Raw genomic sequence first — 27,132 nt, forward strand, 5'->3', positions numbered from 1 at the left:
CCAATCGAGGCCGAAGGCTGAATCGCTGAGGCCGGTTGAACGCGTGCGGGGGAGGCGGCTTCTTCCGGCGGGCCGAGAGGTAGCTTCGTACGTTGAAGGACACAGCCTGCGGAGTTGGGATTTTTGCAAGGTGGGTGAGCGAGGAGCCTGGGTTCGGACCTCGCGCCTTAGTTTTGCGGCGCCAGCCTAGGATCCGACCGTTCCTTGTCCGGGAACGCCGCGAGGTCTTCGCTTTGGGGGACGTGGGCGGAGGGGGGAGGGAAAAGGAATTTGAGGTCTGGAGACTGGCGGTGCGAGGGGTCGGACCGTGGTTGGGCAGCCCTGGGGAGAGGCGAGTAGACGCTCCCAAAGGCTCTCCTGGAGCCCGAAGACCCTTAGGTTGCACTTTTCAGTTGAGAAAAATGAAGCCCGCAGCGAAAGGAGTCCCCCAAGGTCACCCGGTGACGTAATATTGGATGAGAACCTGAGCTTCTCACCCCACCTCTGGCCGAATTAATGTCTTTTCCTCCGTATGCCCATAGCCGCTTGTGTCGGTTGAGCTGTGCTAAGGAGGCTTGCCAGCCAGACCTCCTTCAGCGGCGCCGCAGCCTTTGTGTCAGAGCGAGAGGGAGTGTGGCCCGGCCCTTGCCTGTTCAGGCCCGCGGTGAGCGGGTTAGGTTTAGATTCCAGTATGTTCGGGCAACGGGGAGGCCTTTCCTAGGAGGTAGCCAGAACAAAGAAATGTAAACTCCTCGAAGTGCAGTAGGCTGGTTCTGGTACCTGAGCGGCTCTCGCCCATCTTTGCCTGCTTTACTTCGTAATCTCACCGTTCCAGGTAGGTGACCATCCAGACAGGAACACAGTAGCATCGAGAAACGGAAAGTAGCCAATGCAGATAATCACTTTGGGCCTTTTTTGAAATGCCCATTTTACAGGGTGTGGAAGGATTAATTCTACTTGATAGCTATTCGCCAGTTAATTGCAAAAGTGAAGACTCTATTGCTTAGACCTTCCCCCACAGGCTGCTGTTTAACCAAGAATACAATTATTCTTAGGTACTTTTCTCTTTCTTTTATATGTCTTTCTAAACTTAAGCATTACTCGGAAGGAAGGCAAGTTATAGTTCAATTATTCCACAAAGGGCACTCTAACAAAGGTTTCTGATCCTTGCCCAAAAGTAACCAGCATTTTGCAGAAGAGTGCAGAGTGTTTGCAGGCTTCGCTCCCATTGTTTATCTCACTAGCAACATTCCATTTTCCCTGCTCCCACCCAGCCTCTCAAGAGTTTTCCTTTAAGACACAGACTAAATCGCAGTTCCTATACCATGCTCTTAAGTCAGAATTAGTCCTCTGTGGACTATCACAAACATCAGACTTTATCCCATATTGTGTAGAGAGAACTTTAAAACATTTTAAATTGTTTCTGTTGCACACCAGAACATTTTTTGTTAGGCACAGGTAGTGGGGGGTTATCAATTAATAATTTGACACAGTTAAGCCCTTGTTTTCTGAAGGGTTTCTCCTGGAAACCTGCTTGATGCTATAGGAATTAAAAAGGTATCATGAAGGTGAATTGGGGGGGAAAGTATGCCTTTAATAAGTTTAGTAAAATGAAACAGTTAATATAAAAGTTACATCATAAAGGTTCCTTTTAATGGAGATGCTGCTACTTGTGCAGGACAGGCCAAGGCCATCGAGTGGCCCAAGAACATTTTCCTTCATTGCTCCAAGAACATTCTTGAAACAGTCCAAAATTAAAGTTATTTGTCCAAAATTTTCATTGCCAATTCTGTGCACGTGAATGCCTCTGAAGGCCTTTGCATGGTAAACAGGAGAGTGCCAGTTTCCATAGCAATGATTTCCTCATTGATCTCTCCCTCTTCCATTTCATCAAGAGCCAGCTGTATCACTGCCACTGCCTACCAATCTCGACCGGACCTCGACCGGCTCGTCTATGTTGCCAATCGACTCGGCGTGGCGTCGGTCGTGGTAGATAGGTGGTCATACATACGAATTTTGAAGCATTGTTTTGATGACTTTTGAATGTGCCTTTACTATTTTTATTATAAGAGAAATACATGTCTTTGTAAACTACATAGGTACTATAGCTATAACTCTTCTGCAAAGTTTGCTACATATTTTTCCATTGTTTTCTGTTGTGCTGTTTTTCAAATTTGAACGTTTATCAGAAACACCTGGAGAGCGTATTAAAATGAATTGTTGGACCCCAGAGTTTCTGAGTCAGTAGGCTTGAGGTCTTGGGCCTGATAATTTGCATTTCTAACAAGTTTCCAGTTGGTGCTGCTGGCCTAAGGACCAGATTTTGAGAAACATTGATGTGCTCTACAATGTCCAGAAGTAGGATTTTTTTTTTTTTTAATCCTCACCCGAGGATATTTTTCAATCTATCTTCAGATAGAGTGGGAAGGAGGGAGAGAGAGAGAAACATCAACATGAGAGGGACACATCAACTGGTTGCCTCCCACAGGACCCCGACCAGGGCCTGGGACAAACCACAACTAAGGTATGTGCCCTTGACCAGAATTGAATCCTCGACTCACTAGTCCATAGGCCAAATCTCCAACTGACAAGCCAAACCAGCCTGGGTGGATTTCCCCCCTCCCCCCCCAAATTTAACATTACATGGGGATATCTTTCCATGTCAATACATAAATATCGGTCAATATACATTGTATCCTCCAATGGAAACCATCTTTTATCAGTTTCCTATAGGTGGACTTTTAGTTTTTCCAGTTTGCTTTCATAAACAGTATTTCAGTCACCATCCTTGAAATATGTAGCATATTTCCACTTTGTAATATTTCTATAAGGGTAAATTCCTGGAGAACAAATGAACCAGCTAGGTAAAAAGATATACTAATTATTATTTGATAGATATTGCAAAATTGCACTTTACGAAGTTGTCAGTTATACGCGAGGCAACAGAAGGAATGCTTATTTTCCAACAATCTTACTACTGCTTATTATAATTTTTTATTTGCCAGTCTGCTAAATATTGGTCTCATTTTACATTTTTTGATCCTGAGGTTATCTTTTTATGTTTTATGTTTTGTTTTGTTTTGTTTTGTTTTGTTTTATCCTTACCCGAGGACACTTTTGCATGTATCTTCAGATAGAGCAGGAGGGAGAGAGGGAGGAAAAGAGAGAGAAAGAGAGAGAGAAACATCGACGTGAGAGAGACACATCAAGTAGTTGCCACCCACACGACCCCAAACGGGGCCGGGGACAAACTGTAACCTGTGCCCTTAGCGGGAACCGAACCCAGATCTCTCTCTGGTCCGCGGGCCAGTACTCTAACTGCTGAGCCAAACTGGCTAGGACTCTATTTATGTTTTGCCCTTTTGTTCTTTTTTATTTTCCTTCTCTAAGGTGATTAAAATATTTGCCCACGTTTTCTAACGGGATTTTTTTGTTTTCACTATTTTTTTCTTAATTCTCACCCAAGGATATATTTTTTTATTTTAGAGAGAGAAAGGGGAAGAGAGAGAGACATTGATCAGTTGCCTCTCGTACTGGGACCAAACCTGAAACCTGGGTATGTGTGCCCTGACCCGGAATCAAACCCATAACCTTTTGGTGTATGGGACAATGTTCCAACCAGTAGAGCCACCTGGCCAGAGCTTGGTGTTCACTATTTACATTTAAATCTTTTATCTACTTTGATGTAAGGAATAAGGATTCCAGCCCTGGCTGGTTTGGCTCAGTGGTTAGAGCGTCGGCCTGCGGTCCAGAGGAATAAGGATTCCAGCTCCCCACAATAGCTACTATCAACTCCATTTATTATTTTTTTATTTTTTTATCCTCACCTGAGGACATTTTTCCATTTTTTGTACAGATAGAGTGGGAGGGAGAGAGAGGAAGAGAGAGAGAGGGAAACATCGATGTGAAAGGGACACATCGAGTGGCTGCCACCCGCACGACCAACCAGGGCCGGGAACAAACTGCAACCGAAGTACGTGCCCTTAGCGGGAACCGAACCCGGGTCTCTCCGACCGCAGACGGACGCTCTAACCGCTGAGCCAAACCGGCCAGGGCTCAACTCCATTTATTAAATGATCCCTTCTCAGCTTTCCCTTGGAGGTCTTAAATTATTTATAAGAAAAATTGTAAAAGCATGGTTGCAAGTTGAGCTGTTTGGTTGGTGGTTACCCCTCTGAGAATTTTAGAAAAGTTTTATGAGGACTAACTTTCAACTAATCTTAAAACTGATTAATTCCATGTTCATTGTACCATGATAAAGATAGAGTCAGAATTGAACACATCAAGCAATATTGGGTCAGAGAGTGGACTTAGAGACTGTTTTCTTCCTATGCTAAATGATTTGACATATATTCTGGAGTATTAAGTAAAAGCAACCAAGGTAAAGTCCTCCTTCCAAAAGTTTCTCTTATCAACGAGGCTTTTTTCACCATCTTTGCTACTGCTATGTTGGGCGCAACATAAATAAAAATTTACAAGATTTATATGCAGTGACTTTTCAGGTTTAAAAATTTTTTTTTTTTTAAAGTCTTTTTCAAATTGCATCCAAACCAATTTACTGTTGCCTTCTTTCCTTTTTTACAAGATTGAAATCATGGCGGGTGCAGAAACTGATGCCCAATTCCAGTTCACTGGAATCAGAAAATATTTCAACTCTTATACTCTCACAGGTAGAATGAATGTAAGTATTAATGATGCCTTTAAGCAAATATATTTTAGAATTCTATAAGTATGACATCTCCTTTTTAACTTTTTCTGTTCTTTTTCAGTGTGTACTGGCCACATATGGAAGCATTGCTTTGCTGGTTTTATACTTCAAGTTAAGGTCTAAAAAAAACCCAGCTGTGAAAGCAACATAAAAGGTAAGGAATTGACATTTTAAAGTTTATAATTTAGCCATTCTGATGTTACAGTTTTTCTGCCTGGCTATAAAAGTAAATCGTTGTCATTATGCAACATTTATTACACACAAGAAAAAAATAGAGAAACATATTACCATATCCCATTGCCCTGTCAGTTTTAGTTACCATTTTTGTTTGGCTCTTTTTTGTATATTTTATTTGGTTTTTATAGACTATGACTCATGATTGTGTATGGTCTCTATAATTTGAATACATGAGTAGAGTGCTTGTGGTTATATGATTTATTTTACAGAGGAAATGTGTCTCCTATTAGATTTTGTTTTAATATAAGTAACATCATAATCATTTTGAGCATGAAGTGAAGTCTACATCTGTGGTTGTTTCTTAGGCTGAAGTTCTTTCTCAAAGAGTTGTGGGGCACCCAGCTTTGTAAGAGGTTGTCTCTTTTGCCCCAGCCAAAGTTGAATAATGAAGTCGTACATTTTTTTTGCATTTTTTTGCCATTTGTATTTTTCTTAACATTCTTTTCATGTGGTTTTCACATTTAACAGCTGGGACTTTTGTCTTTGTGGAGACCTTATTTCTCTCATATAAGCTTTTTATGTAATAATCATTAACCAATCTTTTAAATGAGTTGCAGATATATCTTGATTTTTGCTAGTGTGTTAGTTTCAAGGTTTTTTTGTGGTTTTTTTTTGTTACTCCTCACCTGAGGGTATTTTTTCCATTGATTTTTAGGTAGAGAGGAAGGGAGGAAGGTGGGGGAGGGGGTATGAGAGAGACACATTTATTGGTTACCTCCCGCATGACCCCAACCTGGGCCAGGGACCGAACCTGTAACCCAGGTACCTGCCCTTGATCGGAAAGTGAACCTGCAACCCTTCAATCTGTGGGCTGATGCTCTAACTGCTGAGCCAGACTGGCCAGGGCTCAAGGTTTTTTGTTTGTTTGTTTTTACGTTTTTTTGTTTTTTTTATCCTCACCTGAGGGCATTTTTCCATTTTAGTTCAGATAGAGTGGGAGGAAGAGAGAGAGAGAAACATCAATGTGAAAGGGACACATCGAGTGGCTGCCTCCCACACGAGTCCAACCAGGGCCAAGGACGAATTGCAACCAAGGTACATGCCTTTGACTGGAATCGAACCCATGACTCATTGGTCCATGGGCTGACACTCTAACAGCCGAGCCAAACCAGCCAGGGCTCAAGGTTTTTTCTTTAATCACTTTTTATTTTTCAATTAAAGTTGACATATAATATTCAGGTATACACCTCATGGGTTAGACATTATATAACTTACTAAGTGATTATTCTGATAAACTTTGTACCTGTCTGACACCATACATAGCTATTAGAATATTATTGACTATATTCCCTGTGCTGTACTTTACATCCTCGTGACTATTCTGTAACAACCTACTGGTACTTCTTAATTCCTTCATCTTTTTCACCCCCCTCCCATCTGGCAACCATCAAAATGTTCTCTGTATCTATGAGTCTGTGTTCTGCTTTTTTATTTTGTTTTTTAGATTCCATCGTTGATAAATATGTGTATATTTCCATTTTATTTACATTTGTTTGTTTTTATTCACATTTTTTATCTTATTTTTTAATTTCTTCTTTTCCTTAAAGAAGACCCTTTAATGTTTCATATAATGCTGGTTTGGTAGAGCTAAACTCCTTTAGCTTTTTCTTGTTTGGGAAGCTCTTTATATATCCTTATATTCTAAATGATAGCTTTGCTCGGTAGAGTGATCTTGGTTGTAGGTCCTTGCTTTTCATCTCTTTGAATATTTCTTGCCTAGCTTTTCTGGCCTGCAAAGTTTCTTTTGAGAAATCAGCTAACAGTCTTATGGGAGCTCCTTTGTACATAACTAACTGCTTTTCTCTTGCTGCTTTTAAGATTCTCTCTTTGTCTTTAATCTTTTTCATTTTAATTATGGTGTGTATTGGTATGTCTTGGTGTGGGCCTCTTTGGGTTCATCTTGTTTGGGACTCTGCACTTCCTGGACTTGTATGTGTATTTTCTTCACCAGGTTAAGGAAGTTTTCTGTCATTATTTTTTCAAATAGGTGTTAAATTTCTTGCTCCCTTCTTCTGACACCCCTATGATGCAAATGTTGGTACACTTGAAGTTGTCCCAGAGGCCCTTTACACTGTCTTCATTCTTTGGATTCTACTTTCTTTTTGCTGTTCTGATTGAGTGTTTTTTGCTTCCTTATATTCTAAATCGCGGATTTGATTCTTGGCTTCATCTGCTCTACTGTTTTTTGTTGTTGTTGTTGTTGTTGTGTTGTTGTTTTTTTGGTACATGCCCCTAGCGGTAACTGAACCCAGGACTCTGGTCTGCAGGCCGACATTCCATCTGCTGAGCCATACTGGCCAGGGCTCCTCTACTGTTGATAACCTGTAAATTATTCATTTCAGTTAGTGTATCCTTCATTTCTGACTGATTCTTTTCTATGGCTTCCATGTCCTTTTTATATTTATTTTTTTAGTCTTTTTTTTTTTTTTTTTAGAGAGGAAGGGAGAGAGAGAACCATCGATCACTTGCACTCCAACTAAGGATTGAACCCGCAACCCAGGCATGTGCCCTGACCAGGAATCAAATTGGCAGCCTTTAAGTGCACAGGATGACACTCAACTAACTGAGCCACACCAGCCAGGGCACCATGTCCTTTTTTTTTTTTTTTTTTTAATATACCCAAGGGTATTTTTCCATTTATCATTAGATAGAGTGGGAGGGAAAGACAGAAACATTGTTGTGATAAAGCCACATCAGCTGGTTGCCTCCCACACAACCCAACCAGGGCCAGGGACGAACCACAACCAAGGTACATGCCCTTGACTGAAATCAAACCCATGACTCATTGGTCTGTGAGCTGATGCCCTAACCACTGAGAAAACCGACCAGGGCTCCATGTCCTTTTTTTATAATGTGGAAGTTCTCACTGAGTTCTTTGAGCATCCTTATGACCAGTGTTTGGAACTCTGCATCTAGTAGATTGGCTGTCCCCATTTTGTTTAGTTTTTTCTTGAAGGAGTTTTGTTCTGTTCTTTATTTGGGACATTTCTTTGTCTCCTTATTTTGGCAGCTTCCCTGTATTTGTTTCTATGACTTAGGAAGAGCTGCTATGTCTCCCAGGCTTGGTAGACAGGCCTTATTTTGTAGGGGCCAGTGGCACAGCCTCCCTGATTATCCAAGCTGAGCACTCTAGGTACACCCCCATGTGGGCTGTGTACATCCTCCTGTTGTAGTTGAGCCTTGATTGCTGTTGGCACATCATGGGAGGGATTTACCCCTAGCCCAATTGGCTATAAGACTGGCTGTGACCATCAACCACCTTTGACCCACCCCACAGAGCAGCACTTAACTTCAGTGGGGCTCTGGAGCCTACCAAGTCTGCCTCTTGAGTGTATCACTTGTGAAAGTGGTTGGGTGGTGCTTCATCATGGTCTGAAGCTGGGTGTGCTGGCTCTGGGGTCTCCAGAGAGGGGCAGGCCAAGGTCAGCCACCACCTGTGTTCTTGGGGTCACCTGGTGTGACTTACAAAGTGTACTGCAGATGGCTGCTACTTGTGCTGGGCCTGGAAGTGCCCATGTGATGCTAAGCTACAAACCAACGCCTGCTACTGCTAGTGCCAGGCCTATGGCCACTTAGCAAGAGGTACAGGGCACGCTGAGGCCAGATTTTGCTTGTTTGAGAGATTTTAGTAAAGTCTGAAGCATGAACCAAGACAGGCCATTTGTAGGGAAAAGCCCCTAAAAAGAGCTTGGGTGGGGTGTGGTCTCAGGGAATCACCAGGGCAGGCAAACAGTGTGAGCCAGGTTGATGGAGACTCAGATATTGCTTGGTTAGAGGAGGGCTCAGAAAAAAAAACAATGGTTTCTGCCAGCACTTTTGTCTGGCAGGTAGCTGCTCCCCAGCTCTCACCCTGATGCCAGACAAGTTACTTCCTCCCTTACGTCCCAGCATGGAGGTCAGAGGGAGTGAATCAGACTAAATTCATGTGCAGGCCCTTTAAGCAGAACTGCCGCCCTGGCCCATGTGGCTCAGATGTTAGAACATCGGCTCATGCACCCAAGTGTCTCAGGTTTGATCCTGGTCCAGGGCACATACCTGGGTTGCAGGTTTGATCTCCAGCCTCAGGGTGCATGCAGGAGGCAACCAATTGATGTGTCTCTCACATTGATGTTTCTCTCTTCCCCCCATACCTGCCTCCCTCCCTTCCACTCTCTTAAATTAAAAAAAAAAAAATCAATGGAAAAAATATCTTCAGGTGAGGATTACAACAAACAAAACAAGAGGAACTGCTTAACTCCCTAGTTGTAGGACTTCCATTTAGCTAGGGTTCAGGCAGTTCTGAATGATGGTTTTCTATAGTTTAGTTATAATTTTGATGTGGTTGGTTTCAAGTTTTTATATAGGTAGTTCTATCTTTTCCTTAAATCCCCCATAGACTTCATTTTCTTCTTATAATGCCCCCAACACCCGTTTACTTACTCCTGAGTGAATAAATATTTGTGTTGGCAGTAAATCATGTGCAGAAAACCCAAAATCCAGATCTTTCTCTAATGTAGCTCTTCACAGATAGAAAAATTTCCCTCTGCTCTTAAGAGTTTTTCCAATCCATAGGGGACTGAATATCCCAGAATGCAAATGTAGTGTTTTGCTCGATTTTCCATATTAGGTACTTCCTAACTTTGGGAAGGTAGTTGTAGCCCTTTACACAAATGAAGAAAGTGTGTCTCAGATATTAAATAATACATACTAGTTTACGTACCTGTTTTCTACTGTTCAAAATGTTACTTTATATACATGATTTTTCCAGTAGGATACATTTAAGATCATAATGAATTGTTGGTAGCTCTTTTGTTAAAGGAGTGTTAGGTTAAATTGTATTAAACTGAGATACCTTAATTGGGGGGGGGGGGTACTGACTCCTTTGAAAATTTGATGAATTTGCATTCAATTTCAGATGTTCATGGATAGTCCTATAATGGTAATTTACTGAATGTCTTAAAAGTAGAGTTGAACATGATTTTATCTGAACTATTTTTGCTTTGTTTATAGGATTCTAAACTGTTCCTCATCTGTTAACTTCCCATGCCTGGAGACGCTAATGTCAACTCATCATGTGATACTCAATTTGTACAATAAATTATGAACCTGGAAAAGCTGGTTGTCTTTATTTACAAGATATCAAAAATATAAAAACTGTACAAAAATGCAACAAAGGCAAAAAAACTGGCAGTGACTTGGTCTGAATTATAGTTTCCCAAAGCAAGGCTCAGTACTGGAGGTAAGCAACTGAAATGTCTGTCTGACTTCAAGTGTGTAAGGTTGTGTGTATAGCCATTTTAGCTGAAGTAGAACATAAAAGCTAAATTTCTTCACCTGATTTAGAGTGTTTGGGTGCACTCAAAATCTAACAGGTGTAAATTCAGATGTCAGTGGCTGGTTGTACTTCATCTAAATCTTAGAAAGGAATCGTAGTTCACCCTACTCAGTTACATACATTCCACTAGTCATAGGCCAAGCAAAAAATGTTAGTAGATCGTTTAACATAGTACTTGAGTGCCATACAGTAACTACATTTTTACAGCAGAAACATGCTCATAGAATTCTTCAGCTAAAATTCAAGATGGTATTATATTACTCAATTTGAATCTTGAAGCAGGACGAATTATTGAAATCAGTTTTTTTTCTAAACATAATAAATTAAAATAGCATTTGAACAGAAAATGCATAGTTTCCACACATTCCAAAGCACCATAAATGTCCCCTCCACAAACATAATACCTCTTATTCAACTAACGGAAATTAGTTAAATGTGGTTGCTGTAGAAACGTGGAACTCTTCTGTTCAGATTTTCCAAGCAGCATACTTCCAGATCCATATAGATAAAACATTCTTTGCAGCTTAAATATTAATCACTGAGGTATTTGCTTTTAGTCTCCCTTTTTCAAACAGTAGCTTCCAAAGGTCTTTAGTACCAATGGTTTATTGCGGACTATAAGCTCCTGCAGCTAGAACCAAGTTTCTTCGAGTAAAATGGAGATGCACAACTGGTGTTGATTTGGTCATATATGTTCCCAACAGTAACTCCTGTGAATTCTCAGGTAAATTTATATGCCCTGTGGCTGTAGTAAAGTCATCAGTCTCTAAATCTTCAAATGCTTTGACAGCATCCCATAACCGGACTGTATTATCCATTGAACCTGAGGGAAAGTCAAAGGAAACCATTTAGTAGTATCTATCATATTTAGCCTCTGACACAGTTTGCCAAGTACTTTATGTATTTATTGTAGATTTCTGGTGAAAAATCTAAACTTGATTAACAACTCTATTCCTTCAGAAATAACATTTCAAGCAATAGTTTAACGTGAGAGGTCAATATACATGTAGAATGATAACTCTGGAATCATGGCTAAGGAGAAGCAAAGCCTAAAATAGCAGGACTTAATTTTGCAATTGTCAACACTCATTGTTAACTTTTTTCTCACACCTGAGGATACTTTCTTCCATTTATTTTCAAGTAGAGTGGGAAGGTGGAAGAAGGGAGGGAGAGAGAGAAACATCAATGTGAGAGACACATTGATTGGCTGCCTCCCACACAACCTCGACCAGGGCTGGGGATGGAACCTGCAGCTCAGGTACATGCCCTGGACCAGGAAACGAACCTGCCACTCTTTGGTCCACAGACTGACGCTCTAACCGCAGAGTCCAACCACCCCAGGCCATAATTGTTAACTTTTAACAGTTTACCCTTTACCACAAAGCCATTTCTAGTCATTTACCTGATGCCAAAATTTCACCATCTCTACTAAACCTAAGTGAACAGACTGTATCAGTGTGGCCTTTTAATTCTCCAACCATCAAACCATGTCCAATATCCCAAAGGAGGACTCTGCCATCTGTTGCTCCTGTAGCCAGGAATCTCCCATTGGGAGAAAATGTCAAGGAATGAATTGGTCCCTAGAAAAGAAGTCAATGGAAAGAATCATTATAGTAGGGTTAAAAATATCTAAGAAAACAAAACAAAGAATTTTTAAGTGTAGTGGAATGAATAGTATCTTTAGAATGAATGTGTCACTGGTTCATTTTTTAAATATTTTTATCTCAAAAGCAACCTTGTGTGCTGGAATCATGAAGGTGTAAAAATACCTTGTGTCCAGTGAAGATCCTTACACAGTTTCCATTTAGGACATCCCAGAGCCGTACAGTTCTGTCTGCAGAGCCCGTAGCAACATAATTAGAATTTGGATGGAATCTGGTACAATTCACATCAGCAAGATGGCCAGCAAATATCCTTAAAGGCTGATAGTGGTCTGTAGCCCAGAGCCTTATTAAAAATTTATTAAAAGCAAAAGATAATTAGTTAACTATGAGATGCAACAGTTCTATCCAAAATAAATATCCATGGGAAATGTTAGTTCTAAATGGGTCCCCTTCACCTGAGACTAAATGACATTCTGAAAAAAAAGAAGTTGATCTGGTACAAACATTTTTTAATTTTATAATTCTTGAGTTCTGTCCTCTCCCCATTCCCCTTCTATCCATCCAACTCCTAGTCTAACCCATAGGAAAGTGTTGGCCACCACATTTCTAACCTGAGCTACCTCATCCTGAACTTTTAAGGAGATGACAGGGAAACAGGTGCTACAGTGGTAGTAAAGGACAAGGTTACAACAACTGATTTAAAAAGAGAGAGAACACATTAAAAAAATAAACCTAAAAAAAGATTAAGCAGCTGAGGGGAGGCAGGGAAAGTGTGTTAAGCTAGCTTGAGAAAGAAAAATTACTCAAAACTTTTCATATAAACATACTAATATTCTTCCCAAATTCATTTTCAAATAACTATAAATACTGACATTCTCCAAAAGTTGATCCTGAATCATAGAAGTGAAAACCAGTTTAGCTAGTGTTTGTAATTCCCAACAAGAAACCATTCTGTTCCTTGAATATACCCAGTTGTAAGATCACAAACGTACTTACCGAGCTACTCGGTCATGGCCCCCTGACACAAAATAATATCCATATGGAGAAAACTGTGTGTCCCAAACTGGATAGTTGTGTCCTTTATATCCAACCAAGCAAGTAAATGTTTGAAGACTCCACAATCTAACAGTTCCATCCTCTGAAGAGGAAAGCAGGTAGTTCCTGAGAAAAGAGAATATATCTGATTCCCAGAATAGCTTTTAGTTACCTGTCCAGGTTCTGTACATTGACTATATTAAATATAGCTGATATGCCACATCTCACTTTTAATTTATACATGGAATTCACAGTAGATAACGAGTAAAAAGTACTAACCAAACTAATATTAGCTATGACATTCTACTAAGCACCTAAGGAATGAGGTTCAATTTTTTTTTTTAATGTCTTTATTGATTTTTTTTAGAGAGGAAAGGAGAGAGAGATAGAAACATCGATCGGCTGCCCCCCGCATATCCCCCACTTGGGGATCGAACCAGGACCTCTCAAGTCCACGGGACGACGCACAATCCACTGAGTCACAACGGCCAGGCTTAATTATTTTTTTAAAAAGAATCTATTAGGCCCTGGCTGGTTTGGCTCAGCAGTTAGAGTACTTGCCAGCGGACCACAGTCCCATGTTCAGTTCCCTCTAAGGACACTTACCTCAGTTGTGGTTCGTCCCCACCCCAGTTCGGGTCATGTGGGTGGCAGCCAGTCAATGTGTCTCTCTCACATCAATGTTTCTCCCTCTTCCTCCTCTCTCTCGCTCCAGCTTTATCTGAAGATAAATGCAAAAATGTCCTAGGTAAGGATTAAAAAAAAAAAAAAAAGAATAGGAAAAATGAAATAAAATAAAAAGAATCTATTGGGGAGGGGGAATCACAATTTTTTTTTTTAAATACTCCCCCAAAGACATTTTTGCATTTTTATTTTCAGATAGAGCAGGAGGGAGAGAGGGAGGAAGAGAAAGAGGGACACACACATCAACTGGCTGCCACCTGCACAACCCCAACCAGGGCCAAACTGCAACCAAGGTACATGCCCTTTGCGGGAACCAAACCCAGTCTGTGGGCCGATGCTCTAACCACTGGGCCAAACTGGCCAGGGCTCACAATTATTTTTAAAAAGTAACACAAAGGGCTAATGACAAAAAGTACAATCAAATAAGGTCAATTTAAAAGGGCTTCTAAGAAATGTAATATGTCACTTAAAACTCAATTTTTTATTTTAAATTGAAGACACTATTTTCCTATCCTGTAAGAATTTAAAAGGGAATTTATCTTTCTGACCCCCACACACATACATGCAAAAACAAAAAACATACAGACATGTGAATAATTACCTTTTTTAGGAATAAATACAAAAGCTGAACTATTCAAAGTACCATGGTTTTCACTGAAATCAAGTTTCCCTCAAGTAAAAATATATCATCTGACTAAACCCCATCAAACAAAAACTTCATCATTCTCAAAGGCTCATAAAAATGAAGATCTTGATGGATTAAAAGCTAGTATCTCATCCTGGCCAGTTTGGCTCAGTGGTTAAAGCATCGGCCTGAGGACCAGAGTCAAGGGTTTGATTCTCAAAGGCATGTACCTGGGTTTCAGATTTGATCCCAGGCCCCAGTCAAGGTCCTGTGGGAGGCAACCAATCGATGTGTCTCTCACATCAATGTTTCTGTTTCCCTCTCCCCTCTTCTCACCCCCCCTCCCTCCCTAAAAAAAGTCAGTGGAAAAATATCCTTGGGTGAGGATTTTTAAAAAGCTACTATCCAAGATATAGATGGTATGAATACAACATACTCTTCCTTCCCCCACTTCTACATAATGTTAGAGATCATGAAAAATACACAAATACCTATTTATGGATTACAAATTTCCTTTTCAGTATCCTCTTAGTTCTTTTGATTGTACACAAATCTTCAATTAATAGCTATTAAGTCTTTAATCTCGGTAATCTTTTTTTTTTTTTTTTTTTTCAGAGGAAGGGAGAGAGAGAGAAACATCAATTGGTTGCCTCCTGCACACCCCCTACTTGGGATTGAGCCTGCAACCCAGATATGTGCCCTGGACCAGGAATCAAACCAGGACCTCTCAGTCCATGGGACAGCGCTTAATCCACTGAGCCACACCAGCCAGGCTAATCTCAGTAATCTTATAAATTTGGAGATGATGGAAGACAGCAGTAGCCACAAACCCAAAGTAGGGACCCAAAGAAGCAATTCAAATCAAAGGTTATACAAAACTAAAAATATTTTTTTTCTTTATCGATTTTAGAGAGAGAGTAAGGGAGACGGAGAGAGAGAGATAGAAACATCAATGAGAGAGAACATCAATTGGCCACCTCCCTTACACCCCACACTGGGGATTTAGCCCACAACCTGGGCATGTACCCTGACAGGGAATAGAACCAGCAATCTCCTGGTGCATGCGTCGATGCTCAACCATTGAGCCACACCAGCCAGGCTGAACTAAAAATTTTTAAAACCAGCAAACCATGTGTATCTTGAGTCTGTAAATTTGGGTATATACTAAGTTGCTATCATATAGTGCCAAGATGATTAGTAAATGGCAATATTCTAAAAGATAAAGAAGGCAACCATGAGATTTTTCTAACAGAGATTTTCCTAATATTTGCATAATATTTCCAGTAGTTAACTTTTATATAATTTCAATATAATACAGCAGTACTTAAATGTTATTGTTTGTACCTTACCTATCTGGACTGAAGCTGGCTCCATAGACAGGCCCACTGTGACCATACAAAATCTTTAACTCACTTGCTGTTTTCTCATCCATGATTCTTTCCAAGACATCATCTGATTCTTTGTCTATGAGGCTAAGATCTAAAATGGTGATTTTTAAAAGTACATTTATTAAAATATTTTAAAGCAATGATTCAGAAAAACTAACGTCTGAACAGTTCCTCCTGCATATTGCCCACTGTGCCAATGCCACTAAATTAGGTTATACTATCCCAATGTATAGCAGAGAAACTGAGGTTCGGAACAGTTAGTAATTTGCCAGAGTGTACACAGCTATATTCACTGTTGGAACTAGGACTGAAACTCAATACTGTATACAATGTTCCACAAAAGTGAAAACTATGGAAATACTAAATTACTGAAAATGTGTAAGTACAACAAGCAAGAAACTCTTTAAAATGAAATCCTGATCTTATTTTTTTCAGCCTTTTTTTTTTTTGGTACGTGCCCCTAGCAGGAACCGAATCCGGGACTCTCTGGTCCACAGGCTGACGCTCCTACCGCTGAGCCAAACTAGCCAGGGCTTTTTAGCCATTTTTTATGGCTAAAACAGAAAGCATTCTCCCACTATTTGCTCTAAAGGTTTTTAAAAATTCATAAGCAATCAATAATAAAATGTTAGATTTTTAACCTTAATTTTCTAGCCTAATCCCTTGATTCTACAGAGGAGAAAACTGAGGCCCAGAGAAATTAAAGTAGTCTAGCACCCCAGTCTCCTGATTGCCACTCTAATATACTTTTCACTATTGGGAATGTTAGCATTTTGAGTTAAAGTAAAATCAAGTGAAAGTCAGCTAAGATCACACACTCTGGTATATACTGCATGGGAATCATGATTGGTGTAAACTAACGAAGAGTTTACATCCTGACAGGTCACCTCAGTTACCTGCTGCTTGTTTGACACTACGAAGCTTTTTGGGAGTCACAGACCACACTCTGACAGTTGAATCTGCAAAACCTCCAGCAATCAAACTAGAATCATCAGTGACATCCACTGCAGTAAGGCCCTGCCAAGAAAAAAAAAAAAAAAGATTTATACTAAACAATACTGTTTTAGGGGAGAAAATTATAATCATATCTTAAATAAATAATGATAGCTATTTTTTTCATATAAAAGATTATTTGAGATTTCATTCTTCTATGGACCCAACTGTTTGAAATCACTTACTTTTAGAACATGTCATCATTTACCCCTTTTTTGCCCTCCAAATTTGGAGTGCATGACATGAAGCAAATGTTAATCATCTTTGCTTTTTTTTTTTGTATCCTCACCCAAGGACATTTTTCCATTTTTGTTCAGACAGAGTGGGAGGGAGAGAGAGAGAGAAACGTCGACGTGAAAGGGACACATCGAGTGGCTGCCACCTGCACGACCAACCAGGGCTGGGGACAAACTGAGGTATGCGCCCTTAGTGGGAACCGAACCCAGGTCTCTGGACCGCAGGCTGACACTCTAACCGCTGAGCCAAACCGGCCAGGGCACTCATCTTTGCTCTTTACTAAATATATTCTCAGCAACCTATAAGGAATCTATAAAGACTAAGTTTATATAAGTACTTAAACTAAGTTCAATAGAGATGAACTACAGTTTCCTCTGCCACAAAGGCTAGCAAAATTCTGATCAGTGAAACCAGGGGCACATCCAGTATTCTGGTATCTACAAGTTGCTAAAGTTCTTTTAAACATTGCCTTCTGTCTATTTATAGCAGTGTCCAATTCTCCTTAATAGCTGTCTTTAAGCTATAGCTATATTTATATCAAGAGTTTAAATAAGAAAAAAAAAGTTTAATTAAGAAAACTCCATTTTAAATAACACATTTCTTTTATTAGTAAATCACCATTTTTACATGATTTTCCAGGAACATGATTTTACCAACCTGGTAAGCATTGAGGAATGTATAGAAACAAATGGAGGGTAAACAGTCTGGCCCAAGGCGTACACGTTTGGTGGTTTCTTTCATATTCATTATCTTATCCAACTTATCTGAGTCTTTCAACTCAGGGAGGGGGATTCTGTGAAAGAAAAACAGACTGGAAACTATTAAGAAACTAGAACCCTGTAAAACCTATCAACGTATACCTCTACACATTTTCCTTAGGTTTTTTTCCTCACCTGTTTTGAGGTGGAGCATTGGGATCTTGTTTTTTGCTTTTGGATCCAATACTATCTTTTTTAGGCTTCTTCTTTTTAGGTTTTCCTTCTTCATTTTCTCCTTCTTCATCCTCATCATCCAAAGGCACTTCAATTTCTGGCTCTTTTAATAAACCAAAAAATACCTGGAAGTCAAAAGAGCCAACATTTAAAAAATTAATCTTTTGTTCATTAATACATCCTTTTCTATCTTGACAGGATGAAGCACAATTACAACATAGTAACTTATACCCTATCTCCCCTTCTTCCTTACTAACAGGACCCTGATTTTGTTGAAGCAGCAATATGATCAGTTAAATAATTTCTGTTCCCAGGCTCCCATGCAGCTAGGAATGGCCATATAATGTCATTCTAGCCAACTAGTGTACACACAAATATACAGGGCAGGGTTTTAGGGAAAAAAAAAAGTTTTCCTGATAAAAAGGGAGAAATTCAGCAGGGATATGCCTTTTGTCCTCCCCCTCTGCCTTCCTGGAATGCAATTGCAAAGCTGGAGCTGCAACAGCCATCTGTGAGCACAAAGAAGAGAGTTACATTCTAAAGATGGTGGAGCAGAAACTAGAAGTCAGGGTCCTTGATGGCACTGTGGAGCCCTCATGCCAGCCCAAGAGGGCCTACCCCTGTAATATCATTTTATGTGAGAGAAAAACCTTTACTTGTTTCATCCACTATAGTCAGGGTTCTGTTAAATGCAACCATTCCCCAATTCTAATGAAACTTAGTATACAGTGTAAAATTATTCCCAAACTAGCTGTAAGAAAAATGTGTAGGTGGAAATGCTACAAAATTTCATAATCTACATTATATAGTTCTTAGGATTATTCCCATACCTTTGACTTGTTTGCCTCTCGTTTAGCCTCTCCTGCCAAACTTCCCACCATCGCATCTATCTGTTGCTTACTACGCGGCATCCCATCAAAGATGTCAATGTAGAGGTGCTCCTGAACTATGTTCCATATCTGATTGTTCTGTTTCTCCTGAAGATGCCTCTTCAAGAGTTGGTACGAGTCACGGGAAATACGCAGAACAAATTTACTTGTTCGAAAATCCAACATGGTCTCATTCCCTTTCATGTGTTCCTTTTTGGTAAGACTAGATAATACTCGTAGGTCATCTTGGTAATAACATTCCTGATCTCCATGGAACCTGTTTCAGTGATTTTAAAAAGTCATTTTTCAATGTAATCATTAAGGGATCTGCCTCTCCCCCATATATTTATAAACATACCAGAATATATTCAACGTGTCTGAATAATCCTGGGCTAAGCTGTAGGATCAGAAATGACTTATTTCAAAATTACAGTTCAGTTTCTGAATTCATCCTATAAAATGACCAATTTAACTTTCTAATGAAATGTATCATAAAAATTTTAAGAGAATTTGAAATAAATAACAAATGAAAGATAAAATGTCCACCATTGGTAGACAGTCTCTTCTGAATGCCACCATTGATAGACATTTGAAAATGTTAGAATCATTGCTTTACTAAATTTTATGTTCTTTCAAAACCCACTTTTAAAAATTTTTTATGAAATATGTCAAACATATGCAAAAGTAGAAATTAGTATAGTAAATTCAATGTACGTATCACCCAACCTCTCAACAATAATCAATATATGGCTTTCTCGAAACAAAACAAACATTTTTTTTGCCTTTGACTGAGAGGTTCCGGTTTGATTCCCAGTCAGGGCACAAGCCCGGGTTGTGGGCTCAATCCCCAGTAGGAGGCATGCAGGAGGCAGTCGATCCATATTTCTCTCTTACATCAATGTTTCTATCTCTCTCTCTAAAAAAAAAATCAATGAAAACATGTTTTTTTAAAAAAAACAAACCACAATTTTTAATGATTTATGTTCTTAGTGCCAAACATATTTGTTAAACATCAGTACTTTAATAATATGACTAAAGAACAAACATTGATACAAAAGAATGAGCACTTCCATTTACTCACCATTACCTAAGGCAATTAAATAAAGCCTACAGCCTTGGTAACAATTAGTAAATTTAAATGTATTTTTGTTTATACAAATCTTAATTTTCCTAAAAAAGTAAAATTGAAGAACATATATTGGGCATTCACTAAGAGTAGCAAGCAATGCAAAAACATTTAGAAAACAGTAATTAAACATAAGATATCATGGCCCTAGCTCTGATAGACACATAGCCAATAAATTCCTAAACTGTTACCTGTGTTACCCTATTATGACCTGTCAAGATATGAACTAAGGGTTTCTAAGATTTAAATGAAATTAGAAATCTCAGCCTCTTAGTGTTTTTCTCAGTCACTGCTCATAAACTTCATCTGAGCATTGGATCCAGGGAAGGACTGAGACTGTTATACAAGGAGACAGGAAGGCCCCTATGATATTCCAGCTTCCTATGTGAGATGGCTATACCATGAGAAAGGAAGAGGTTTATTGATGATACTACTATAAGAAAAGTGAATTTAGTGTGAAGTTCTGTCACCATCAGCCTTAATTTTTTTTTCTTCAAAAACACTAAACTACAGAATGTTTGCTCTATATGCCTTCTATTAAGCATTGTGGAAAAATGAATGAATATAATGGCATAGAAGCCAAGAGTCCTGAGTTTTATTATTCCTCTGTTATCATTACCTGTTATCTAACAAGTCCTGGCTTCTAAGTCTATTGCTTTTACTAAAGAGCTCTCATTTAAACTTTTATGCACTGCCTCCTTCATTTTTTTTTTTCTTCTGGATGAAAACCTTTATATTTCAGTCAGGCTACCGGATTCTCTTATCACCACCTCCCTTAAACACTTCCTTTTCTTTGGCTTCTATAACTCAACACCCTCCTGGTTTTTTTCCTACTTCTCTGGTCTCTCCTTTTATGTCTCTTCTACTTTTATATTTCTTCTACTCCAAATATCAGAGATCCTGAAGGCTCAGGCTTAGCCCTCCAACTGATTTATTTCATACCCCTCCCAGACAATCTCATTGATAACAATCAATATTACACACAATTCCAATTTATGGCTCTAGTCCCTACCTCTCCCCTGAGCTCCAAAGCCTATGTATCATCTACCTATCAACTTGACATCTCTTAAAAAGTCAAAAGGCAGCCCTGGCCGGTTTTGCTCAGTGGTTAGAGCGTCGGCCTGCTGTCTGGAGAAACCCGGTTTCGATTCCCGCTAAGGGCACGTACCTCGATTGCAGTTTGTCCCCGGCCCTGGTTGGGTCATGTGGGTGGCGACCACTCGAAGTGTCCCTTTCACGTCGATGTTTCTCTCTCTCTCTCCCTCCCACTCTATCTGAACAAAATATTGGAAAAAAAAAAAAAAGAAAGTCAAAGGCATATTCAAATCTGAACTTATTTTTCCACAACCTGACAAACCAAGTCCTCTTCCAGGGTTTTCTATCTCAGTGAAGGGCACCCTTAACCAGCCTGGGGGGCCAGAAACCTAGGGGTTATCAATAATACCTTCATCTCCTTCAACTCCATATCCAATCCATCACCAAGTACCTCACCAATATGTCCACTCCCTTTCACCAACACTACCACACCCTAGTCCAATGTTTCTTTTTCTTTTTTTTTTTTTGGTACGTGCCCCTAGCGGAAACCAAACCCGGGACCCTCTGGTCCACAGGCCGATGCTCCAACTGCTGAGCCAAACCAGCCAGGGCCCTAGTAGTGTTTCTCAACAAGGGTGCTACTGGCACTTGGGACAGAACAATTCTCTGCTAAGAGGGACTACCTGCACATATTAGAATATTTGGTATCCTGCTCCTCCCCTCAGTCATAATGACAACCAAAAACACCTCCACACATTTTCAAGAGAGAATATCACCCCCAGTTGAGAACCACTACAATAACCCCCCAAAGTGCTCAATCTATGATCACTCTGTCCCCCACCACCTATTTCCCCACTGCATGAAGTTCCTTTCAAAATGCAAATCTAATATGTCTGACATGGTCCTTCAATGACGTCTGTGGCAGAGATGCCTCACTGTCCCCAAATATCCATTTTTCTTTCTTCCTCAGATCTTACCTCAAGCATCACTTCCTCTGGGAGCCTTCTATGACTTCTCCAACTTGATCAAACCTCCCTCCCCCATTTTAGGTTTTCATAGCACCAGGTACCTCTCCTTCATAAAGTATTTTTTGAGTTAAAATCTTACATTTTTGTGGTCACAGATGAGTATATACATTATATATATATGTATATGCTATATATATAATATATATATAAAAATTCACATACTTTTCAAAGAATGATTTTGCTTCATTCTCATGTTGATTGTAGACTAGTTCCAAGTACATATGTACAAACAGAGGATAAAAGAGTTGGGATAACTCTGCCCGATGGCAGTCCAAGGAACATTCAATGAAGTGTTTCAGTCCACTATAGTATTCTTCATACATTGTGGGGTCTCCTTGTTGGTTGTAAGCTGACAGCACGGCACTGACATCTGGCTGGTCTTCCACAGCTACACTTCCAACTGTTTAAAAAACGAAAAACAGCTTTCAAGAAAATAACCTAATATGCACCAAATGACTAAAGCTGTTGACTAAGATCCAAAGGCGATTGATATTTATCTCTCTCCTCTCGACTCTCTTCCCCAAGACAATCACATAATCTTTTAATGGGGTTTTTACTTTGTTTCAGTCACCCATCCAAAACTCCTTCAGCTTGTCCACATCTTAAAACAAAAACAATTTTTTTTTTTTAGTTTGAGAGTATGTTTATTAAAGCCTGTGACAGTGAGACGAGGAAGGGCTTAGGACAGAAGCAGCAACAGGAGAAGTGGCCTGCTTTGGCTCACTGAAAAGTCAGAGAAAAGGAGGCCTTGGAAACAGGTTCAGGGGGTTAGCCCTAGACAAGCTGCAGCTGAGAACCCTTAGAATTTAGTAGATGTACAGCTGTTGGGGAAGAAGAGAGAGAAGGGGAAAGGCAGGCATGCTCCTGGGAGGGACAGCGCACCAAACCAAATTTTCAAACCAATAATAAAGGATTCAGTATTTTTCCTAGAGCTACCTTATTTTAAAGACAAATTTTATAAAACATCGTATGTGCAAATCAAACAACTATATTAATCTTCTCTAAAAGCTCAGTGCAAATGGCACCCACCACCACCAATTCATGCCCTGTAATAACATTCCCCCTTCTCTGAGCTGAAGTACTTTGTAACTTTCCTGTAACATCCTGTCCTGTGTTAGCTTCATATGTGTACATCTCTAACTCCTGTAAGCATTTTATGGGTGGGAAGGACATGCCTTATTTATATTTCCAAAAGAAATACTTAAAACAATTTCCAGAACCACCATTTCAAGGCAGAAAACATGAGTATTTATTTGTAATATAGCAATACCAAGCAATGACACATGTCAATTGAATCAGAGTTTTATTGTTGGAAATTTTTAAGTTGCAATTATAGTACTGTGAATGCTGTTTACTGCACAAATGATATAAATTCTTTTGGTTACTCTGATGGACTTTTCTCTTCCTCCTTACTGGTTTCTGAGTTATGATCTAAAATACAGATCAAGTTTCTGAAAAGATGAGAGATTGTAACAAAATGACCAACAACAGAATTCATGTATCTTATAGTTCATTCACAAAATTCAGTATTCAAAAAAAAATTCCTCTCAATCACATTTTTGCACATTTCTATTTCTGAATTACAATGCTGTGCAGAGCTGGGAAGATTAAGTCTCACAAATACAGATTAATTTGGCTGGAAGCTCTGCACTGGATCGTTTAATTCAACAAACATTTATTATTGGAAATAGGATCATCTTTGAGGCTTTATATTGCATATGAGGTTTACTGCATGAACTTTGTGAAAGCAGTTGCTGGGAAAAGGAGGGGGGCCCTCAGGTGTCAGGAATGGATACTTAGGCATAAACTTTTCAATGCCAGTCATTTTATATACATTCTAGCTGAGCCTCACAATAACCCACTTGATACAGGAAAAAGACTCAACCTTGGGAAGAATAACTTAATCAGCATCACACTTGTAAAGCAACAGAGGCACAATCTGAACCCAGGTTTGTCCAATGCCTATTCCTAAACGAATGATTCTTAAAACTCTGCCATACAGCAATACCCTTTGGAAGCATTTATTCAAAAATGTAGATTCCCAGATCCACTTCTAAAGAACCTGATTCACTAAGTCTAAAATGATGCCCAGGGATTTGCATCCCCCAAAAGATAACACTCGTAATTAAGTTATATTTTGAGAAAGACTGCCTACACTATGTTCCATCACTCCCTGGCTGTGTAGTCCAAAGCAAATCCCTTGGCTTTTCTCAGTCTGCTTACTCACCTCTAAAGTAGAGATAATGTGTAGCTCACCGTGGAAATGTGAAAATTAGGATATAGAACCTAAAGTATTTATGGTACTTAACGTATGCCAGTACAGAACTGCACAAATATTGTCAGTGTTTCGGGCAGACCTACCCAAGGCTCAAGAGCCCATATAAGAGGAAAAAGACCAAAACCCTGAAGGTCCCCAGCTCCCCGCGCCCACCTTCCCCATACATCCCTCTGCTCAGCAGCTCTCCTCAGCCCCTCGGAGGAACTGACAGCTCTACCAAGAGGGTTTGACTGCGCAGCCGGCGCACTAGAGAAAGGGGCGGGCATGTGGCCCTAGAGGCGGGCCCAGGAAATTCAAAACAAGCCCGCAGAGGTGCAGGCCCGCCAGCCTCGGCATTCTCAGCTAGCTCCCCTTCGTGCCGGCGCTGCCTCCCCAGGACCGGGCGGCTCACCTTTCCCCGGAGCCGCAGGACCTGTGGCTGAGCCCGAGACGGCGGCAGCGCCCGAAGCGCCGGTGCCCGGAAGGTCCGGGGCCGTAGAGCCGGGAGCCGAGGCTGTGACCCGGCTGAGAAGCGCGCTAGCCGCCTCAGCGCTGGCGCCGTCCGCCTCTCCCGGGGCTCCGGAGCCCGCCACTGCCTCCTCCAGCAGCCGGGCCTCACGGCGCAGTGCCTCTTCGGCCTCGCGAAGGTTGCTCTGCCGTAGAAACTGCAGCACCGCCAGCAGAGTCTGTCGGTCGTGGGGAGCGCCGGCCTCCGGAGCAGCGGCGGGCACCGGGGCCGCCCCCGCCGGGGCAACGGCAGAGACAGCCACCGAAGGTTTGGGGGTCCCACCATCCCCGCCGGCTGACGCCGCCGCCGCCGCGTTCCCGCCGCCGCCATTGGGGCCGTTGTTGGTAGTGCCGCCGCCACCCTCGCCAGCGCCGTCCCCCGCTTGAGAAGGTTGCAACGTCGGCGGTCCCTCAGCCTCTAACTTGACCGCCACCTCCGTCTGCTCCTCCGCCAGCGCCGCCATCTTGCGGCTGAGCCACCTTGTGCCGTCAAATGTGATTGAGTTTTCGCCACATGAAGGGCGGGGAGAAGCATTTTACGACACCTCTGGGGGTAATTTACGGCAGTAGGAGGGGCGAGAAAGAAAGAGAAAAGGAATTCGGGTGAGAGCAACTTTCAAAAGTGAGTGACGGAAAGGCAGGAAGTTGGAGTTGAGGACCGCCTATTGCTTTTGCCTGAAAATAATTACCAGTTATTGCAGACCAGCTGTATTCAGGCATAGTGATAGACGGTTTACACTATATTACCTTTAATTCAACAATTTTATAAGATACGATTATCATCACTTGACAGACGGCTCAACCGAGCCCCAAAGAGGTTAAATAACTTGCCAAAGTCACGCAAGAAGAAAGTGTCAATTTTAAAATCCAGGTCTTTAACTCAAGCGTATACCATTTGCCTGAGGGAGGCTTCTGAGATACTGGTAATGTTTTATATTTTGATCTGGGTGGTGATTACTTTTTTTTTCCCCGCAGTTTTTACTTCAGTAAAAATTAATTGAGCTGCGCGCCTACGTTTTGTGAACTTTACAGCACATGTGTTATATTTCAATAAAAAGTTTTTAAGTGCCTGCATTGAAAACTGTGATTGTGAAATGTGTACATTCTGTATTGTGCTATATTATTGTAAGTTGTAAAATTTCTACATTTAAATGTAAATTTTAATATAGTATATGCCATTTTGCAGTATGCTTCTTTAGGTTATAAAACCCTACTGCAGCCCTGGCCGGTTTGGCTCAGCGGTTAGAGCTTAGACCTGTGGGCCAGAGAGTCCTGGCGGTTCCGCTAAGGGCACTACCTCGGTTGTGGTTGGGCCCTGGCCCTGGTTAGGGTTGTGTGGGTGGCAACCAGTCCATGTGTCTCTGTCACATCCATGTTTCTCACCTTCTCTTCCTCCTGCTCTATCTGAAGATAAATGCAATGTCCTCAGGTGAGGATAAAAAAACAAAACAAAACCACCACCCTACTACAGTCTGGTGGGTGTGGCTCAGTGGTTGAGCATGGACCCATGCACCAAGGGGTCACAGGTTTGATTCCTGGTCAGGGCACATGCCCAAGTTGTGGGCCCCATCCCCAGTCGAGGGGCATGCAGGAGGCGGCCAATCAGTGTTCTCAGTTGTTTCTATATCGCCTCCTATCCATTCCTCTCTAAAAATCAATAAAGAAAAAAAAGCACATATGAACCCTACTGCATATTTTATCTCACTTGAATCTCACAGCTGTGGGATAGGTGCAAACAAGAAAAGTGAACTTGAGATATTGAGAAGATCTAGCACAGTTATTCAGGTTGTTGGTTTTGATGTCTTACTAGCTTCCCTTGATCCTGATTACCAGCTGAATGACCTACAGTGGGTTGCTTAACTCACTGTACCCCAGTTGCCCAATTTCTAAAACAAGGACAATAATAGTACTTACCTCATAAAATTGTGTGAGGATTAAATGAAATAGTGTATATATGATACCTAACACATAATAAATAGCTATTGGCTGTCCAGCTGGTGTGGCTCAGTGGTTGAGTGTCCACCCATGCACCAAGAGGCCACCAGTTTCATTCCCAGTCAGGGCACATAACCAGGTTATGGGCCCAATCCCGTAGGGGGCATGCAGGAGGCACCCAATCGATGTTCTCTCTCATTGATGTTTCTATCTCTCCCTCTCCCGTCCTCTCTAAAATCAATAAAGAAAAAAAAAACTAGCCCTGGCCAGTTTGGCTCTGATTGGGGCTTTGGCCTGCGGACCAATGAGTCGCAGATTCGATTTGGGTCAAGGGCATGCATCTCAGTTGCGATTTGTTCCCAGCCCTGGTTGGGGTCATGTGGGAGGCAGCCATTCAATGTGTCCCTTTCATGTCAATGTTTCTCTCTCTTTCTCTTCTTCCACTCTATCTGAACAAAGGTGGAAAAATGTCCTCGGGTGAGGATTAAAAAAGAAACTAATTGGATATACAAAGTAAGATAATGAAACATGGGTTGTGGGGGTGGAGGAAAATGAGCAAAAATTGGTTAGCATTTACTTAGCACTGACCAAGGGAGAGAGAACCTGAATCTGATTGAACATGCCTATGAGATGGGGAGA

The 27,132-nt window shown here is 40.9% G+C and overlaps 2 protein-coding genes across 2 annotated transcripts; one reads left to right on the forward strand and one right to left on the reverse strand.

Moving 5' to 3' along the window:
- Positions 1–3: 3 nt before the first annotated feature.
- Positions 4–10,031, forward strand: ATP5MD (ATP synthase membrane subunit DAPIT). The gene is made up of 4 exons (XM_036265502.1): positions 4–130; positions 4,565–4,660; positions 4,749–4,841; positions 9,914–10,031. The coding sequence occupies exons 2-3, from the start codon at positions 4,574–4,576 to the stop codon at positions 4,836–4,838; spliced, it is 177 nt and encodes a 58-aa protein (XP_036121395.1). The 5' UTR covers positions 4–130; positions 4,565–4,573; the 3' UTR covers positions 4,839–4,841; positions 9,914–10,031.
- TAF5 (TATA-box binding protein associated factor 5) lies at positions 10,002–25,053 on the reverse strand. Its single transcript, XM_036265501.1, has 11 exons — positions 24,464–25,053; positions 21,957–22,194; positions 18,567–18,882; positions 17,698–17,861; positions 17,462–17,597; positions 16,471–16,591; positions 15,536–15,665; positions 12,839–13,003; positions 12,008–12,185; positions 11,641–11,818; positions 10,002–11,061 (listed from the first exon to the last, which is right to left on the reverse strand). The coding sequence occupies exons 1-11, from the start codon at positions 25,020–25,022 to the stop codon at positions 10,844–10,846; spliced, it is 2,403 nt and encodes an 800-aa protein (XP_036121394.1). The 5' UTR covers positions 25,023–25,053; the 3' UTR covers positions 10,002–10,843.
- Positions 25,054–27,132: the final 2,079 nt, after the last annotated feature.

This window comes from Molossus molossus, unplaced genomic scaffold (genome assembly GCF_014108415.1).
Source record: "Molossus molossus isolate mMolMol1 unplaced genomic scaffold, mMolMol1.p scaffold_m16_p_17, whole genome shotgun sequence".
NCBI lineage: Eukaryota > Metazoa > Chordata > Mammalia > Chiroptera > Molossidae > Molossus > Molossus molossus.

Excerpts from the sequence above, each read along its gene's own strand:
- ATP5MD (XM_036265502.1), top strand. The coding sequence starts at position 4,574 with ATGGCGGGTGCAGAAACTGATGCCCAATTCCAGTTCACTGGAATCAGA. Across the intron at positions 4,661-4,748 it reads CTCTCACAGGTAGAATGAAT|TGTGTACTGGCCACATATGG; the intron begins GTAAGTATTAAT and ends GTTCTTTTTCAG.
- TAF5 (XM_036265501.1), bottom strand. The coding sequence starts at position 25,022 with ATGGCGGCGCTGGCGGAGGAGCAGACGGAGGTGGCGGTCAAGTTAGAG. Across the intron at positions 17,862-18,566 it reads GAGAGGCAAACAAGTCAAAG|GTATTTTTTGGTTTATTAAA; the intron begins GTATGGGAATAA and ends TTTGACTTCCAG. Across the intron at positions 15,666-16,470 it reads TAGTGTCAAACAAGCAGCAG|ATCTTAGCCTCATAGACAAA; the intron begins GTAACTGAGGTG and ends TCACCATTTTAG.